General features: G+C 31.8%; 1 protein-coding gene across 1 annotated transcript in view; it reads right to left on the bottom strand.

The window, feature by feature from the left end:
• Positions 1-178: 178 nt before the first annotated feature.
• LOC143198239 (uncharacterized) overlaps positions 179-21,650 on the bottom strand; it is a 40,235-nt gene continuing 18,763 nt past the window's right edge. The window contains exons 6-14 of the mRNA XM_076407367.1: positions 17,571-17,715; positions 17,308-17,513; positions 14,741-15,028; positions 13,103-13,385; positions 10,713-11,026; positions 6,776-7,158; positions 3,889-4,139; positions 3,673-3,831; positions 179-597 (exon numbers count right to left, since the gene is read on the bottom strand). Of these exons, the coding sequence (XP_076263482.1) occupies positions 320-597; positions 3,673-3,831; positions 3,889-4,139; positions 6,776-7,158; positions 10,713-11,026; positions 13,103-13,385; positions 14,741-15,028; positions 17,308-17,513; positions 17,571-17,715 (2,307 nt within the window). The 3' untranslated portion in view covers positions 179-319. The remainder of the gene's footprint in view (positions 598-3,672; positions 3,832-3,888; positions 4,140-6,775; positions 7,159-10,712; positions 11,027-13,102; positions 13,386-14,740; positions 15,029-17,307; positions 17,514-17,570; positions 17,716-21,650) is intronic.

The raw sequence follows: 21,650 nt of genomic DNA, 5'->3' as shown, positions 1-21,650 counted from the left end.
CTATATATGTCATTTTTACCTATTATCTTTTCTCTAGAAAAATTATTTATTATCTTCGTTATATATCCTGATGTTTGCTGATTTAATTACTTCGAATTATCCTGGTCGCATTGTATTGTGAAAAGGACAGTTCTTTAACAATTCTGGGATTTACGTAGTAGAACATTATATTTTGTACGATGCATATAACATTGGCGTGTTCTGGTAATAAGTACGATAGCCGCATCAAAAAGAGGATATTTTATAAAATATAAATTTTCTTCCCACCCATAACGTCTCTTTGGCAACTTGCTCCGTCACTATCTCTAACTCTCTAACTTCAAAGGTTATTTACAAAAATCCCGTCGCCCCTCGGTCCCAAATATTGGGACCAGCTCTGTGCGTCCTTCGGTAGGAACCGGACGCATCTCTCCTTGATCTCCTGGTTGTAGCTGCTGTCGCAGTCGCATCGGATCCGTATCCTGTAGACCGTCATCTGTCCGAGTTTCAGCTGAGCGAGCTCGTTGAAGTACGCGAAGCTATTTTTCAGGTTATCCTGCTCGTCCTGGCACTCCTTTTGGAATAGAGTCCTCTGTTCGGATTGCGTTGTTTTTTGTTCTAAAATATTCAATAATTAAAACAATAAATAGGAAATCATATATTCATTATTATAAAATATAGTTCAATCTTATTTTATGTAGACTGTTTCATTTAGGAATAATAAAATATTATTGATGATTGATGAGATATGTAGGATAATACAAAATAAAATAATACAATTCGTAGACTAACAAATTAAAACTGATTTTATAACCAAGATAGTATCTCATGATTTTTTATTATATTGTTAATAGTTGTCTCTTTAACTCCTCGATTTTCAAGAGTAATTTTCATATATATCGTCTATCCAAAGTTATTTTGAATAATTTCTAAATTCGCTTTAGAATCAGACAATATTTTCCTTTTCATTTTATTCTAGTTAAAAAGAGACACAATGCTGTCTGATAAATACGTCTGGTTGTTAAATGTATGCAAAATTCTTCAAAACAATAGTGATAAGAGGTCATAAACTGGTAGTTAGTTTAATGCTTTGTTTGTTTTGAAAAAAATTCAAATCACTGCTTATTACTACTCTGATTGAAAATTCCGATGCCAGACAGAACAGATTACGTCTCTAATCAGTTACTTTGAATAGGAACGGGATAATGGAGGCCCCCTCTTGTCAGTAAAATTCATTAGGTAAGGTAAGCATTTTTACTGTTAAATATTAACTTGCTGCGATTTTTATTGAAAATATGTTTAGCGTGTTGCAGCTGCACTGAATATTAATATGGACACAGTCACTGAAATATCTCAAAAAATTAAAAATATAATCAAGATCAGGTTGATCTTAGCTCTATCAGATATTAACTATATGAAATGTATAAAAACAGTGAGTAGTTTTTCAACACAAACATAATTTAATATAATTATTTCAAAGGAAACTGTTGCTAGTCTGAAAGGTATCGAAAAGGAATATCTAATAGAACTTCCGGATATTGCTTTTAAAAGAATATAATTTTTAAAAGCATATAATAAAATGAAAGTAGACTTATGATGTCAATTTATGTATTTAGATGAGATATGGATATCTAAGAATGGGACCAATACATCCAATGGTCACTTATGGTAAGATAATACTAAAAATAGTGTTATTACTAAAAGGTAAACGTTGGAATAACAATGTATTAGGTTTTATTGGTCATAACATTTATTAATAATGCATTGCAGATATATTATACTTCATGCTGGAAACAGGAATGGTTAATAACACCTTCGGTTTGGATGAATTCGATCAAACACATTGAAGAAGAAGTTGACAAATGATGGAATTTTGAACAAATATTAGATTGATTGGAAATTAACAGCTTAGTTATTCACTTGAATGAAACTTTCTGAATATGATATAATTCAATGTTGCCAATTTCTAAGACAGGGTAATGAGAGTGGAAACAAGTAAAAGTGAGTATATAATTAATATGCGATAATTGTAGGAAATGTTATTGTAGCGAGTAAAAGAGTTATGTGCACAGATATGTGTGCAGTTGTTCAGAATATACATGAGCATTTGGTTAAAATGTATCAGGAAGAAAGAGAATAGTAACTCTTTAGCAGATATGGCGAATGCATTAAGGAGAATGCAGTGATTAAATCTAGTTATATCAAGAAAGATGTATACAGGTATTAACAGAAATACCGAAGGAGAAATACAGTGATATTAAAATGTCTTTCTATGGAAACACTGTACCGAAGGACACAAGAACTAAGCGGAAACGGTAAATATGCTCTCCAGGGGATACAACTACAAACGCGCTTAGAACACTAATTCATAGGTGGTGATGAAAAAAAGGTCAATGTAAATATAATCAAATACAACCCTAACCTACAAACTATTATAACTGTGTACTTAATTTTAGTTTTAAATCCTTCGATAATATATGCATTATATTTACTAGAATGTTAAAATAAATTATATTTGATAACAGTGTTTTTTTAATTACTGTATTTGGACAAGAATTTTGTTGTATGTCGAAGCCAAATTGAACTAAAACTCACAGTTGATACGGCAACATTGTGACGTTTTAACGTTACAAATTTAGATGACGTATGTACAAAATAACTTTGGATAGACTATGTTATATCATATATTTTAATTTTTTGTTACTATTTTTAAAATACTTTGGTATGTTTTTTCCATTCTGACGCATATCATACAATTTAATCGTTTTAATTATCCGACCTACAATTTTCACAATAACATTGTAAAAATAATTATAACTTGCCTTACTACATTTTTATGTTGAACAAGTAAATAAAATATTAACAGACACAGAGTCTTGTCTGCTTTTAGTATGAAGGAAGAAAAAGATAGGAACTTTAAGACATTTTATTTAAATTGATAGCACTAAAGAAATATAAAAAAAGGAAAAGGCGCTATAAACAATTTTGATTATATTTGCCAGGAGATATGTTGTATCTTATCTTATATATAATATTTCATTATATTTTTATTTAGGTAGAATTTTATTTTAATTTTTTTTTGAGAGATAATGATATAATTATTGCAAATTGGTCAGTAAAATGTGACGTCGGGATTAGTCACGTGATGCGTATGTAAATATGTAGAAATGAAGTGTACTCTATGATAACAATATTTGGCCAAAAAATCAGATCACAATTATGTGCCATCAATCAATCATTTATCAGAATCATCTTTTTTTATTCGTTTTTACATAATTTATTGAATAAATTAATATCTAATGTGATTTCAAAAAGAAACTCGCACAATTTATATCAAGTATGAACATCTCGAGCTTGCTGAACTTCATTGCTACATCTAAATCTATCGCCATGTAAAAGAATCTACTTAAATAAATTAATAAAAAGTAAGTTAAGTTAATTTAAAAATAATACTAATAATATTAAAATAAGTTAATTTTAACTTAATGTCATAAGTTAATTTTATAAATTAATATTGTAGTAAGTATATTTAACTCAAGAAGAATTTGTTTTACGAATCATAATATAAAAAATATAAAACGGAATCTATACTCTGTTTATGTTATGTAATTTAATTTATGTATATTATAATGTACAATAATGTTTATTTTTTAGTATTAATAATAATAATAATTTTTAGTAATTAATACGAACCTGGAGTTACTTGAAGAAACTTTGTAGAAATACAATCCTCTATATCCATTTTCAGTAAGGTCTCTATACTATTTTGTACAGGTTGCCAAAATTTGATAAAAACCACATCAATAATGTTGGAAATATTTGATGATGTATTGAATGGATTTAACACGGCACCTATACCATAATATAATCATAATATTTCGATTGGTTAGTTATAAAAAATATACATACCAACAGATGACACCTTTGGCGTGCTTTGCCATACGAAGTCCGGCAGAGATACATCTCTCTTTTCTCTCAGATATACATTGTCCTCTCGTTCGGTGATTTCTTTTTCGTTCTCCAAATCCCACAAGGTGGTCGATCCGTTCAAAATGTAGTTATTCTTTTCATTCTCAAGGATGTTTTGTATATCGTTAGAATCGATTTGGCCCACTGGATGTGAATTGACATCTCTCTGTTCCAATTTCGCCTTTTTAATTCTAAAATTTCAGTGCTTTAAGTCTTTCATTATTTTAATGAAATATTTAATGATGTTCAATTAAATAATGCGAAATAATGTATATTAATACCAGGATTGTCAATTATTTAGAGCTATATCAGATTCAAAATTAACATTACATAAACTATTAGGTACTTGCATGTACTTTAATTATATTTTTATTTAATACAAATTTTTCGAATACAGTTGGATCAAAATCTTTTCCATAATTTTCTACATTTTCCCATCTTTTTGGCAATAAGGAGATATCGTATTGAAAGAATGATGTTGGCTGTACTTTGTTAAACCTTTGGTGTTAACTGAGTCATGCCATCGATTTAAACAAGTAGTAGAACTTCTTATTCGAGCTACAACAGTATATCACTAATTTTGCAACGCGTGGCCTAGTGTTAGCATGTAAGAGGATTATCTAGCGTCTGCTACTAGTTATATTTAGTCTTTTTTAACACAATACGTCGTTCGATTTGTTCAGCTGGCTTCGGTAAAAATCTGCGTTAACAGTATCATTTGGTTTAAGTAGCTTGTAATACGCTACACAGAAAATTCAACAAGGTCACAAAAGAGCTGAAAGAGCTAATAAATAAGGAACAAAATCAAGGAAAACTATTTAGAAAACTTAACGCGAACTGATGCAACGGAATATTTTCTCTGGAAAGTAACAAAAAAGATTAAAAAACCGCAACAACATTATCTACCGTACCATATGAATCCGTACCAGTCTGAAATATCCGCAACAGAAGAAAATAACATAGTTGACTTTCTTAACACTCCGTTTCAAATGGAAATTTACTTCCTTAGTAAAACAAAAAATACTTAAAGAAATCAATGCTAAAAAGGCTACTGGTTTTGACCTAATTACTGGAAGAATCTTAAAAGAGCTCTCAGGAAAGTGCATCAAATTAATAAGATTCATATTTAATGCCATGCTAAGACTTGATTACTTTCCTTGCACTTGGAAAATGGCTGAAATTATTATGATTTTTAAACCCGGGAAAAAATTACAAGACGTTTTCTTTTATCGTACTATAAGCCTGTTACCTGTGATCTCTATCTTTTCGAAAAACTATACATTAAGAAACTCAAAATAATGGCAGAGAAGAGAAATATTATTCCAGACCATCAATTTGGTTTCTGTAATAAACATGGAACAACAGAACAAATTCATACATTAGTCAACAAAATTAACAAAAACGATAAAAAATATTGCTCCGCTGCCTTTCTCGATATTTCCCAGGCCTTCGACAAGGTGTGACATACTGAACTACATGTTAAATTGAAAACGCTTTTCCCCCGTATGCACCTTCAACTGCTGCCTCAACATTCAGATATTTTATTGTCAAACAAGGTGACGAATACAGTGACGTACACCTAAGATATACGGGTATTCCGCAGGGTAGTGTTCTTGGCCCAATATTATATCTATTGTATACAGCTGACTTACCGACCCCAAGAAACACTACTGTTGCAACATATTTTGACCATACAGCGATTTTATTATCAGACGAGGATATAATATCAGCGACAAGAAACCTCGAACTTCATCTTAACGAAGTCAAATTGTGGTTGAAAATGTAGGGTCTCAAAGCAAATGAGACAAAATCTACCCATGTGACATGTATAAGTCAATACTTTACCCATTTGGGCTTATGGTATGAAACTGTGGGGTACTATTAGCAAATTTAATATAGATGTCCTCTAGAGGTTCCAGAATAAAGTGTTGCGAGTCATTGTCGATGCCCCATATTACGTGCCCAACAAACTGATTCAGCGCGATATTTCCTTAGAACCCATAACGAGTGTGATTCGAAGTATTATGCAAAGTAATCTGAAAGACTATTAGTGCATCCTAATGCATCGCCAAACAGTTAAATGTGCCCGATGACAGCGTTGTGCATAGGCTCAAACGGAAACTATCATACGAACTGATTAATAGACACATAGGGTGAGATTTAATAACCTAATTAAAATTAGAATAGTATCTAGAATAAGATTTAGATTATAAGTTGTACAGCAAATCACTTACTGAAGTAATAATTATGCCCACGGGCAGATTGTTGAGAAAAAATAATACGCTACACCTTGTTATTACCACCATATGTGCAGGAATACTTTATGGCCTATGAATATTCCGCTTCGATGTCGATGTGTTGTTTTGATCGCTACTCACAGTACGAAAACTGTTGTTTTTTTCTTGGCAAGTAATGAAATCGTGATGTTGAAACAGTTCGAGATGGTATTTTCAATTAACTCGTATAGTATCTATTTTTCATTCTTTCAAATCTTTCCCATCCCATGTAAACCTCTGGAAAGAGCTCCAATAAGTTCTGTAATTTATTATCTTCAAAAATGTTTGGACCTCTAGGACATTTTGTCATTGGCACCAAAATCACCAGTTAAAATTTCTTATTTTATGTAAAGGAATGTCAAAATGATTGAATTTAACAGCTAACCAAGATTATTTACTTTTATACTTTTTATTTTCAGTTATAGATATCTCTGATTAAAATAAATGTAAGCATCTAATTATATATTTACTGTATACTTATAAAACTTAAAATAGTACGCCACAGATTAACTTAATTATTTTCGTATCTACTAAGTAACTAACTAACTAACCTGCTTTCTTCATTTTTAAAATAAGTATCTCGTAGGATATCAGTCGGTAAATTCTCTTGGTCGTTCAGTAACCGTTCTTTGGCCAAACGTACATTACGGTAACTGTAAATCTTATCGGACAGATTCTTTTTTGTGGATTTGGGGGCCTTGGGTGGTTCATTGTTCGCACTGGTCTTGGCGGTATTGATTTTCTTTTCTTTGCTTCTGGGGTCTCTGTTACCCGCCAAGTATTTCGACTGAACCTCATCAAATAACATCTGTTTCTGGTTGTATGGAATGGTGTCGTCTCCTAGGTTGTAATTTGAAAAGTCGTTGTCTAGGTCATCGGGTCCTGACATCCAGATATTGTAGTCGCCTGGAGCTTGATCAGGCAAACGTGCATCCTATAAAATATGAATGATTATTCCATCTAGCATACCGGCATTGCTATTTTTATTTTAGATACGATGTAAAAACGTTACTTAATTTTGAGATATTTGAGAAACCTACTAAGTTGCTTATTTTCGCTTTTAAGAGGTCTTTCAGTTCAGATTTACGTAGATCTGTCGCATTAATCATATGCTTGTTGAAAATAAGACTTCTTTTCATAGACGCATCAAATTTTTTAAAGAAATTATAAAGTTCTTTTGCTATTTGTAAATTCATATTTAATTCATATTTCTTTATTCAAGTTAATTAAACTTAATTTTTTAGTGTTTATTTAAGCCATTTCTTCAAGGACTTTAACATTTCATCAAAATCGATTTCAGGCAGTTCTGAAATTTTATTTTATTTATATGTTCAAAGCTTTATCATTTTCATCTATTTCCAAATTGCTAAAGTTTGAAGAAACATGGGTTCTATATAATTCTCAATTCTTTATTACTGCCAAAACTAACAAGAAAGGGAATTATAAAACTCACCAACTTGATCAATACAGCATTTAGATTAAAACATCCAGACATTTGGAAGATGGCGGAAATTATAATGATCCCAAAACCTGGGAAGTCACCAAACGAAATAAGAGCCTATAGACCTATATCATTGCTGCCAGTAATATCTAAGGTTTTTGAAAAACTCCTGTTGAAAAGAATAAAACCGATCATACAGAGAGAAAACCTAATACCAACACATCAGTTTGGGTTTATTAACAAGCACTCAACAGTTGACCAGGTCCACAGAATAACATATGTTATTGAGAGAACCTACGAAAGTAAAAAGTATGCTCAGTTATATTTTTAGATGTAGCACAAGCCTTCGATAAGGTTTGGCATGAAGGCCTTGTTCATAAACTACAGAAAATACTACCAAAATACCACACTGGACTATTAAAATCATACATTACAACCAGAATGTTCACAGTCAAACTAGAAGAAGCTTACTCTACAATAAAAGAAGCTAAAGCAGGTGTACCACCAGGAAGTGTACTGGGACCAATGCTCTATCTACTTTACACTTGTGATATACCACAAATGGAAAATAATACGATGGCTACATTTCCTGATGATACTGCGATTATAGCTGTCGTAGAGACAATAGTGAAGAAGCCTCGCGAAAATTACAACCGGGCAGAGGCAATATAAATAATTGGATATAAGCTTGGAAAGTAAGAATTAATGAAAGTAAATCTGTACATGTGCAGTTCACCTATAAACAGACCGTACAAGCATCAATAACATTAATTAACACTATCATTCCATATAGCAACAACGCTAAATATCTCGGAATGAATCTTGAAGGAAAGAAAAGAACTGGAATTGAAATATAGGAAAATGTACTGGTTAATTGGAAGAAAATCACAATTATCAGTACATAATAAATTGCTATTATATAAGCAAATACTGAAACCTATATGGACATACGGAGTTCAATTATGGGGATGTTCTGCAAAGAGTAACATTAATAAAATACACATTTTTCCTGAGAGGTATTGTGGGTGCACCCAAATGCTATAGGACTGATTACCTATATCGAGACCTTCAGATATCCACAGTCAGTCAAGAAATCAAGAGAATTGCAAGGGGGCATGAGGAAAGACTCCATTCTCATACGAATATTGAAATATGCAACTATTGGATACCACCAGAACAGGACACAAACTCAAAAGAATAAAACCATCTGATCCTGTGCAGTGTTGTGTGCTGAGGTACATATATTAAAAAATTCAGCAGTGACATGTATAAACATTATTTCACCAGAGACTGAGATAGGGCCGATGGGTCCTCCTAGTTATATACCTAGATTTAAGTTATTATAAAGACAAGTTGTTGGTTAGACGGAAACGACTAGTAACAATATTTTAATTAAATAATAATAATAATAAAATTCTCAATTCTTTGGCATTGATTACAGTTTTTCAATATCATTTTAATATAAATATGATTTAAGTTTGTATAAGGATTCTTTTGTGTTAATAATGTTAAACATTTTACATTTTTTCAAGAGAAATAACAACATTTTCCAACACAACGTCCATATCCGGATAACATTCCTTAGTATCTAGTATCATTTTGAAGATTCATTTAATGCAATAGAGCTTATTTTCCTTATGCTTGGATTGTTTCAGAAATGAAGTAAAACGTAATGCTCCCCACTACTTTTGGATGTAATTATATGAAATGTTATGTTTTTATTTTTATATGTTCTTTTGAAAGACATGACGTTCAATATGATTCTAAAAACTCCGTTATATTCGCTGATTCAGACGTCTAAGACAAAATCAAACTATTAACAACTGACGGATCACCTGTCTATAAATCTCCAGAGAATTCAGTTAGACTAAGTGCAGGTTCAGTTATATAGGAAAATAAAGTGGCATCTATTGCTGAAATAATAAGCCGAATAGCCCAGTCTACAGGAAGGAGTTCTAGTTTCTCTAAAACGATACGCGTGGAAGAGAGAAAATGTTACAATCAAGACTAAAATCCGTCTCTTACAAATGCCTCTCATACCAGTCTTTCTTTATGGTTCTGGGATTCGGATACTTTACAGACTGATATATGAAAGCTTGATGTCTTTGAAACTCTATGTTCGATGCAAATGCTACATATTTTAGTCGAGTTTGCATTGAAAATTAAAGAATTCGTTTAATATAAGATAATCGATGTACAGTTGAGGAACACATTCAGGGACGCAGATTACAATGATTTGAACATGTCTGTCCAAGTTAACGAATTCTTCACATAAGATGTAGATTACGCAGCGAACAGCTCTGTAAAAGACACGGATCAGGATCATAGAAAAGCCGGTTTGGTTGGCGCAGTGGTCAATGCCAATGTCATTATCCAAAAGGTAAAAGTGTAAAATCCGATAAGGGAAATGATTGCAGTTACGCCGGTAACCAGGTTGGCTAAGACCGGATATCTTCGGGATGATCTACAAGTTGGTCACTAATCGATAGGCTTAATGCAGTGAACTCGGACAGTGGTTCAAAGCCCACGTTAAGCAGATAAACCAGTCCAGATAAACCAAAGCTAAAAAGGAGACTGTAAAATATAACAAATAAAGATCATAGAAAATGATCTTAAAATGGGGAAACTAATATTGTCGGAGATCAGATCAGTCCCTCCCATCGTAAGCTCGGCCGAAAATTAGTGCAAAATATTCGCTTCGATTCGCTACGGATTGATGATTCATAAAAAAATCAATTCATATTATTCTGTAACTACCTTATTCGGCTGATTAAATCCTGTTGGACTTTTAACTATGCGTTAAGAACAAAAATTACTTCAAGGACACTTCAACGAAAACGTCGATTTAAAGGTTGTTCTGCTTAAGTTCAAGGGGAATTTTGAGGTAAATATGTATTTACCTCCTTCAAAGTAATATTTTGAAAAGCTTTACTACTTTTTAACTACAATAGTATATATTTTTTCAAATACGGTAGCCTTTAACATGTGAAATAATATCAAATCTCAATATTTTTCTTTATAAATAACTTTATTAAGTTAGTACTAACCTGATCATTAATTGATAATTGGGGCTCGTTAATATTCAGGTTGCCGTTCACATTTCCATTTCCATTTTCAAGGGGCCCATTATAATCCTTCACTATACCGCTGGGCCGATCTTTATGACGGAAATTGGATTTACCATATTTTCTGATCCCTATGGGCACCGGATCTCCGCTGTAGCTTTTAACGACCTCCGATTGCCCCTTCTCATCGGACGGCCGTTGGCCGAAATTGAGTTTCGGTATGTCGTGGGTCTTGTAGTAGTCCTTGACCTTGGCCGTGACAGTTTTTACGTCGTATTCAAGTGCGGTTTTTGTGGCTGAAAATAGAGAATTTATTTTAATATCGCAGGTCCGCAACAAAAACAATGTCTTTGCGTGTTTTCGATAGATTCCTATGTATTTAAATAATGCTGAAAAAAAAAGACATCAGGAATTGATTTAGCAACAATATTGAAGGTTTGATGGACGCATTTAAGATCCAATACGATACGGTACAATGGCGTTTTTTCATAAATTCATCAAAAATAAGTCTCAAAGCATTTCTGCTTTCTAACGGCAGTTTTTATGCTTCTATTGCTGTAGGTCATTCCGTATACATCAAAGAACTTTGTGCGGCGATTTTAAAATATTGTGCATGCTGTTCGGATAACAAACTAGGTATACCTTTCTTTTCTTTTTGTAATTCCTTTCTTTTTGTATCTATTGCATAGCAGAGACCAAGCAAATCAATGAACCAAGAAGACTTGCCAGCTGAGGAAACTTGGTGAAAATAGCATTCCCTAAGAAAGATTAGTACTACCACAAGTTCTTTTACCACGCGCCACATAAAGTTGAGATTTAAGAAGTATAGCATAGCAGAGACCAAGCAAATCACTGAACCAAGAAGACTTGCCAGCTGAGGAAACTTGGTGAAAATAGCATTCCCTAAGAAAGATTAGTACTACCACATAAAGTTCTTTTACCACTGCGCCACATAAAGTTGAGATTTAAGAAGTAACTTGTAAAATCACTTCTCAAAGATGAAGACTGCTTCAAATACATATTTTCAAAGTTTCCTGGCCCCTCAGTAGCAAAGTTGACGGACCCTCAAAAATAACTGTGGATTGCTTTTAAGGAGGCCATAGAGAAAATGTATATATATATATATATATATATATATATATATATATATATATATATATATATATATATATATATGTATATATATATATATATATATATATACATGTATGTGTATGTGTATGTGTATATATATATATATGTACATTGGATACGGCAGAACTTTTCATTCGAGCGAGCTGCTGCAGTGTTAACAGCACAATATTCCAAAGCGCGGCATGCCATGCAGGAGGATGACGAAACAGTTTTTATTTCATATCTTGTTCATCTCACCATATACACAGTAAGAGTTTATGGCATGGAATATTCCGCTTCGGTGTCAATATGGATAACTCTCGTTCGCTAACCCATGTCTTTTTCCGCTTGGGATAGCCGTAAGGGATCTACTTTTCATCGACAGTCGCAAATAAATTGCGATGCTGAAATTGTATGTTTAGTGAATTCGTGTCGGTCAAAACATCTAGAAACAATTCATTTTTCAACTATTAAATTTTCTGAGTATTTTGGAATGTTCGAGCTGGATATTTCCATAAGTCTTGTAATTCATTGTTTTGAAGATTTTTAGTCCTGCAGGCCGTTCTTTACAACTGACATCGAAATCACCACTCTCAAATCATTGAAACTAAAACCGACAATTAGGATATGACGGAGGAGCATCATTATAACATTTGAAAAGTATTTGATGGCCTTTAGCAATACATTTTTCCAAATCAAATAATAAAAGTCGTAAATGAAATTTTGAACGCTCCATGATTAGAGTCTGTTTACACTAAATAACTCAATAATACAAATTTGAGAACTGTTTTTTTATGTGCAGAAATGTCAAAACAATCAAATTTAACAGTTAGGTTAGATTGACTGATTAACAGTTGTTTACATTAGTACCTCGCATTTTCAAATCAAGCTGATCAAAATACATATAAGAATTGCTACGCAGAAATTATCACCAATTTTATTATACCCTTAGAGCAATGTATCTTTTCAAACGACGGCATTTGCTTAAATTTTAAACTTTCGTTGATTTTAAATACGGACAGATCAGAAGTATTGTTAGCGCTTGTTAAACTAACTAAAATTGTTTTACGGCAAATATGACATGTTCCAAAAAGGGTAGTACTTTGTGCAATGCACATAAAGTTATAACTATTGGAACTAATTAACTATTAGAAAATCATAAGAGTTAGTTGGTTATTGTTTGGAAGTAATAAATTTACTGGAAATTCTGAGAATGTTAAGTCGTACACCTAAAAAATTGGGTAAGGAAAATGTATTACCTGAGTTGTAGATCGTTATGCCAGGAGGTTGATGATACTCGTTCAGTGCGTTCAGTTTCAATACGGTGGAGGAATTAAATTGTTTGCGACATTGGTCGACGGATTTCAGTTGATGATCGCCGACATTCGAGGAATCGGTACTAGAACACTCACTGGTCCAGAATAGGAAGATATCGTGACCTTTACCTTCCATACTTAGGGTGAGGCCACTGGTTTGGGTTATTAATCCGCCACTGAGTGGCTGATAGACGGGCTGGCCGGTAAATCCGTCGAAAATTAACGTCTGAAATATTACAATTAATATAATTATTTGTTCATCTTTAATTAGATTCATACATTTTCAGAATTGTTGTTATTATCTAATCAAAATCATATCAAAATAATATATATTCACGTCCAGAAATATTAATTTTATTTAAAATACTGCATTATGTGTAAAGCCTTGTGCTTTAAGTTCTATTACTATAAGGGTGTCTTTTAATAGTCCTAGGTATCTTATCGGTAAGGATACAGTGAGCAGGGAGCAGCAAAATTTTACAATAAATAATTATAATGAGTTGTAAATATTTAAACAATTGCATATTTCTGACGTATATACGACTTCACTTTCTTATTCTGCGAAGAAATCGGGGAATCCTCTTTCTTTAAATGATTCTGAGCAAATTTAATATAAGCTAATATAAAGTCCAAGCATTTGATAATGCTGCTGCTATGGATAGAACGTGTTCGGGAGTTTAGCAAAGAATTAAAGGAGTAACTCCCAAAGTTGAATACGTATTTTTTTCAAATAATTTGTTAAATTTGGCTTGTAAACTCGTTTATACATGAGCCCATACTTGACACAGGCAGGTGAAAGCTTCAACACAAGATCAAATGCAGAAAGTTTGTTAGTTACGATGCAGTTATTTTTATTTATCTGTTTCTAGGCCTTTGATAACACAAAGTGAATGATGCACAAGCATATTAAAAAACAAAGAGACTTGACATAAGACTGTGCGCTCAGAAAGTAAATTCCTTGCAGATGGATAGAATAAACGAGAAGAATGCAGAGGGCAGATGGCGCTGTAAGTTATGAAATGCTACAAACTACAGGGAAGTGAATAAGGTGTAGTGTATCATTGGTTCGTTCTGCGCATGCGCATTACGATAATCTACATCTGGTTATTTTTATTATTTGCTAATTCTGTGGTGATGTTCTCACTTTTTTGTTAGTTACTTATCATAGAAATATTAACGCAATTCAGAAAAAAATAACAAAACACTAGTTATTATTGATAATCGAAGAATTTTATTAATAGTATTAATAATTAACGAGAAAAAATTTGTAGCAGAATTATTAGGTATTTCATTAGTCCATGGATGATGAAAAAACCTTAAATGCAACATTAAAATGACTTTTTATCAGTACAGATGAGGTTTAAAGTGACCCATACGGTATTGAATGAGAGCAAGAAGGTCCTTTTCCTGGTTCTTAATTACAATAAAAATTGTTTCTACTCATCGAACAGTACAAATTCATTACTCTTAACAAATGTTACCCATAACATTGATTATGTAAATTTAGATCTATAACATTTACATTTCAATTTACTCCTTACAATCATGCTAAGATATTATTTAAATTAACTCAAATATTACCTGCGTATAATTGTAGTTAAATATATTGTCGTACTTCTGATAGACGACCATAAAGTCCGTTATATTGTCGCAATTAAAGTAAGCCGGCGTAGGACTCATCATGGTTATGGCATTGGGGATCGTGTAGTTCCAAATTTGTTCTAGAGTCTTCCCGTTGATGGCGACAACTGTTGAATTGTAGATTGACGCGATAATATCGGCGACTCGATCTCCAGTTATGTCTACAAGCACCGGCTGCGTTAATATTCCTTTGAATTTGTCTTCATATAACGTTCTCGACTTGTTAGCCTGAAATATAAGTATATTATATTTATTAAAGATTTAATGTACCATTATTTAATATTTTATATTTATTTATAATGACAAAGCAATCTTTTTAGAACTATTGAAATCAAACTCGATAGCTGAAATATCATGGAATAATAAATCACCATAAACTTTTAAATTGCAATATTTCAGATCAAACAGGAAAAGTAACTTTATCAGGAGTATTCGCAATTACATTGATTTTCACATATGTCACTTTATTCTACTGATATTAATCTCAAAACTGCACTTTATTTGAAAATGACGAGATGGGTGCTTGAAAATGTACATTTGCGGTACGCATTGCTATCCTTACTTCATCCAAAGAAAAAAGCTGATGAAAAAAAATGTTTTCTGGTCTATAAATTCGGTGAGCATGTTCCAACCGTAAGAACATGTGAAATATAGTTTCGAAAATTGAAATATGGCCATTTCAACATTCAACACCAAGAAAGACGTTTGAATCTTCCGGATTGTAGAAGTTATTTGATGCAGACCCAATACAATATCAAAAATAATTGTCAAAAAAGTTGAATGTTAGCCGAGTCGTATTTGTGAATGGTTACAAATGATGGAAAAGATCCAGAAGATGGGAGAGTGGGTGCCACATGAATTGAATGATAATTAGAAAATCAAAAAATCGCCTGGGAAATACTGATTCAAAAGTATAATCGGAAGTAATTTCTGCATCGAATGGTGACGGGTGATGAAAAGTGAATTTATTTAGAAAATACGAAGCTTAAAAAATCATGGCTATCACCTGTCGAAGCCGACCCATCGACTGCAAGTTCAAATCGCCTTGGTCGCAAGATATTGGTATCGTATGGAGAAACAGTTAATACTGATCGCTACCAACAACAAATGATTAAGTTGAACTGTACATTGACCGAAAAACATCCACAATACATGAAATTACAATATATTGAAAATGTTTTTGTGTGAGAAAATACACATTGCCAAGTCTAGTGTGTAAGTGTGTGTAAATGAATGGTGGATATTTTGAAGATATGAATAAGAAGAAGATATATTAATAACGTATAAGTCAGCTTGGTCGCGCAGTGGTTAAAGCGACAGCATGATCCACCTACTGTTGCCATAGTGGCGGGTTCGAATCCTGCTGGATGATGGATGTACTTTATGTTTGTGATTACAATTGTAAATGTCTTTCTAGGCAACAGTGGAAAATCGGACAAGGAATAATAATCCCAATCACACCAGTAACCAGTCAGTGTAAAATCGAGTGTCTTCTGGGGTAGTTTCTAAGTATATATATATATATATATATATATATATATATATATATATATATATATATATATATATATATATATATATATATATATATTAACTGTGTATACATTAACAGTGACAAGTAACAATATTATTAACAAATGATGGCCTTACACATTTAACATTTTAATTTTTTTTTAGAAAATATTTTTTCTCTATTCTGTTTTTTGTAATTCATACTTTACAACATTTTCACCACAAAAATATATTTACATTTAACATCATTTAAAGGATAATCAGCTGTTTTTCTGTGAAAAAGTTATATGTTCTTATGTCTTTTTTGAAATAATAGTGACTTATTATTATTGATTAGTTGTCTTACAATGCCACGTAAAGTAAAAAAGTGTTTCAATAAATCCATTAGTCTTTTGTAAACTTTTAATAGACTGTTTATTTATTTTCTGTTGTTTACTATACTATCAATTAGTATACTATTCAATTTCGTATTTTCAACTTATTTTTAGACTTGTAATTAACTATTTCAATACGATTTTTACATTCAAAATAATATATTGTCTTTAATCCAACCCATTCACTGTATACTCAAATTCTGTTCACCAGAATTTTATTCTTGTTATATATACTTTATACTTGTTACTTCTTTTATTCAATACAGAAATTATTTTGTTATTATAACATTCACATAAATATATTTTTTTAAATGTTAGATTATTAGTTCCTTGTGCCAATTCTAGTAGCATCAAAACTATTTATTGTTTGGCCAAATTCTATTAATCAGAATTTTACATATTAAACTAACTTAGAAAAATAGTATCATTCTACAAACATCCATTTGTACATGGCTATCTAGATTTTTGTGTTTTCAATAATTATAGCTTGAACCTTATAAAATCACGTAAGACGCTTTTCAAATATTAAGAAATAAGTGTATAAATTATGTTTCTATTTTAATACCGTGATTATTATATAATTAATGTCATTGCTATTAAAAATAAGTAAATTATGCTTACCAAGAAATCAATATTGTCCAAAGATATAGCGCTCAAATTACCAGGCGTGTTAGGACTTCCGGTTCCAAATAAAACCAACGTGCTCGTGTCATTTTGTTTCAAAAGCTGAGGCATGAAAAACGTCTTTGATCGATTAGGTGTTTCCAGGCGTTTCAACTCCTCTCCAGTTTTTCCCGATAATATTATTACGTGCCCCGCTTCGTGTCCTGAAACGGGGAATATTTAACATCCATTCCCCCGCCAAAGCTTCACTTTACCTTTACCTTCAACAGACGAGTGGGAGCTTATTATGTCCGATATATTGTCGCCGTTTTGGTCCGGAATGAAATTCATTACGAATATATTCAGCCTCCCGGAATTGATCTGCCAAATACTATGTCCAGTTTTAGAATCGATGACAGTGATAGTCTGAAATAAAATTGTGTTAACCTAATTTTTTTTTATTATTTAATTAATACATTGTTACTAGTCGTTTCCGTCTAACCTACAATTTGTCTTTATGCTAACTTAAATCTAGGTATATAACTAGAAGGACCCATCGGCCCTATCTCAGTCCCTGGTGAAATAATGTTTATTCATGTCACTGCTGAATTTTTTAATATATGCACTTCACTACACAACATCACACAAGATCAGATGGTTTGATTCTTTTGAGTCTGTGTCCTGTTCTGGTGGTATCCAAAAGTTGCAATATTTCAATATTAGTATGAGAATGGAGTCTTTCCTCATGCCCCTTGCAATTCTCTTGATTTCTTGACTGATTGTGAATATCTGAAGGTCTCGATGTAGGTAATCAGTCCTATAGTATTTGGGTGCACCCACAATACCTCTCAGGATTTTGTTCTGAAAAATTTGTATTTTATTAATGTTACTCTTTGCAGAACATCCCCATAATTGAACTCCGTATGTCCAAATAGGTTTCAATATTTGCTTATATAATAGCACTTTATTATGTACTGATAAATTGATTGTGATTTTCCTCCAATTAGCCAGTACATTTTCTTACATTTCAATTCCAGTTCTTTTCTTTACTTCTTTATATATTCCTTCCAGTTAAGTTTTACATCGATATTCATTCCGAGATATTTAGCGTTGTTGCTATATGGAATGATAGTGTTATTTAATGTTATTGATGCTTGTACAGTCTGTTTATAGGTGAACTGCACATGTACAGATTTACTTTCATTAATTCTTATTTTCCAAGCTTGTGTCCAATTATTTATATTGTTACTTGCCTGTTGTAATTTTCGTGAGGTTTCTTCACTATTGTCTCCGACAGCTATAATCGCAATATCATCAGCAAATGTAGTCATCGTGATATTTTCCATTTGTGGTATATCACAAGTGTAAGGTAGATAAAGCATTGGTCCCAGTACACTTCCTTGTGGTACACCTGCTTTAGCTTCTTTTATTGTAGAGTAAGCTTCTTCTTGCTTGACTCTAAACATTCTGGTTGTAATGTATGATTTTAATAGTTCGGTGTGTTCTTTTGGTAGGATTTTCTGTAGTTTATGAACAAGGCCTTCATGTCAAACCTTATCGAAGGCTTATGCTACATCTAAGAATATAGCTGAGCATACTTTTTTACTTTCGTAGGCTTTTTTAATAATATCTGTTATTCTGTGGACCTGGTCAATTGTTGAGTGTTTGTTAATAAACCCAAACTGGTGTGTTGGTATTAGGTTTTTTCTCTCTATGATCGGTTTTATTCTTTTCAACAGGAGTTTTTCAAAGACCTTAGATATTACTGGCAGCAGTGATATAGGTCTATAGGATTTTATTTCGTTTGGTGACTTCCCAGGTTTTGGGATCATTATAATTTCCGCCATCTTCCAAATGTCTGGGACATGTTTTAATCTAAATGGTGATCTAAATTGATCAAGTTGGTGAGTTTTATAATTCCCTTTCTTGGTAGTTTTTGCAGTAAGTCTCCTGTTATTAAATCGTAGCCTGGTGATTTCCTGGAGTTAATGTCAGGTTTAATAACTTTGCTTAACTCTTTCGATGTGACTAATTCAATCACCGAATTTTCAGCTTCTATGTCCAGTAAATTATGTTCAATATTAGCTTCGGTTGGTTTGAAAGTTTTTTCTAGATATTCAGCAAATGCTTCTGCTTTTTCGCGATTGTCACGTGCCCAATAGGTCTCTTATAGGTGGACTGTGTAGACATGAGCGCTTTAGATATTTTGTGGCTTTCCAGAGTGAGTAATCAGTTTCTTTCTTTTTCTTTCCGTTAAATTTTTGAGATAATCATTTATGGTTTTGTTTTTGATTTCCAGTTTTCTCTTTTCAGTCTTTGGGTTAAATTGTTTAATGTATTTTTATTTTCAGGTGTTCTGGTTTGTTGCCATGTTTTTCGTAATTTACGTTTTTCAGCTACCATTTCCTTCACTTCTTTTTGATAATGAACCTATGGAACTAATATAAACTTAATTTTTTATTTCTTTAAAATAACTAACAATAAAACAAAAAATTAATATTGTAGTATTTAAAAACAAGTGCAAGAGACAACTGATAAACACGCAATAATGAAAAGATTTCGCTAATGTAAACACAATATTCTTATAATCAATTAAGGTCTCAGTGAAATAATCAAATTAACTCGTGAATTTTTTCTTGAAAAATATATATAGAAAGAAGAAATACAACGGCGATGAAAGAAGGTATTTTAGATAATAAAGTCATTTTTGTGATAGTCATTGTAATACATTACTATAATTTTATTTAACAAATATAATTGTAATTATTATATTTAAATACGAATCTAATTAGACTAGTTGACTACTAAGATTACTTGATGCCCTAAGCAATCCACATCTATCCACAAGTAGTATAGTTCTTAAAAATTTATGCTACTTCTGGTGCTCCACAAGATAAGTTAATTGGCTTATAGAATAAACCAGCACTGAAAACATGATAAGGTTTAATGACTAATAAAAAGATGAATTTACTTCTATTGTACATTTAATGATTAGGTATCTCAAAAAATTATCAATACATCAAGGCATTATTGAATTTATTAAATACTGAGTTACAATAACTTAAGAAGAGCAATATTGGTATTAATTCAATAGTTTCAAACCACTAGGAAAAGGAAGTTGTATATTGTATGTTTAAATATAGGTACTGGAGCGATGATAAGTTTATTGAACTTGATGAAAGCGGTTCATCTTTAAAGTTGAATATTTTCGATCGCACATTGAATATTATTTATGAAATATTTCGAAAACAAATAACTATTTAATAAATTGGAGGAAAATAATATTGACGTAACTTTCTTTCTTTCCACGGAAGTATAAACTTTTGAAAAAGATCCAAGAAAATTGTATTTCATTAGTTATGCGTAAATTATTTAAAAAACGCTAGAGAGATGGCCATAATTGCAAACCCTAACATTTAATATATGTAAATTATCTCGGTGTCAGGTACAATATTAGGTCATCACAAACCACTTCAGTGATAAATATTGAGATGTATAATATCATTGCTAACCTTGTGAAAACCACTAATTTTTTATTTGTTATATAAATTTTAATCTCATATTCGATTTTACAGACTAATAACAGGGTTATTGAATCTAATGTTAAGTGATGATCAATTGTTTCGCATCTAGCATGTCACTTTGCACCATTCTATTAGAACTAAAGTCCTCTAATAGATACACAATCTTTAAAATTAAAATTAATTTTGTCCGAAAACAATGTCCCATAAACATAAAAATTAAATTACCTTTTGACAGTGGAACCTTGGCATAATAATATCAATTAATTTTAAACGCACACTACCATTGTCAATGTTAAAATAAGATGCGCCTCAAAGATCACTCATCATTGACCAAGATCAAAATATTCATTAAACCAAAAACTTTTCCACTAATAAGTTATACGTGAATAAAATCTAAGTTATATTCATTTACTGTTAAAATTACAATTACATGCATAATAATATTAATATGCATACAATTTTATTATTTTGATGACTGAGTGATTGTTTTGTAACTGTGTGATTAATATATATAGGCCTTCCAATAAATCAACCAATGCACGTCATAGATGATGTCGAATGTACTGCCAAATTTAGTTTAGAAAAAACGTAAAATTCGTTTTAAACTCAGAGCTGATTTCTCCTTCTCATTTTTTATTTAAGTATCCTAGTTAAAAAGAGAATGCTACTTGATGCATCGAAACATGTAACCGAATCTGCTTATAAAATTTGATTTGTGTTGGTACTGATAGACAATGTTGTCAAATATCTCCAAAATTCTTCAAAACATTGGTAATAATAATTAGAAGTTATATTATCAGCTGGCAAATGTTGTAAGCCGGAAGTCAAAGGTGATGG

Source organism: Rhynchophorus ferrugineus, unplaced genomic scaffold, assembly GCF_030347505.1.
Source record: "Rhynchophorus ferrugineus isolate W39M unplaced genomic scaffold, kcgeb_rfMv2 rfM6, whole genome shotgun sequence".
NCBI classification, from domain to species: domain Eukaryota; kingdom Metazoa; phylum Arthropoda; class Insecta; order Coleoptera; family Curculionidae; genus Rhynchophorus; species Rhynchophorus ferrugineus.
Note: the sequence above shows the minus strand (reverse complement) of the source record. Positions and strands in the feature narration are given on the sequence as shown.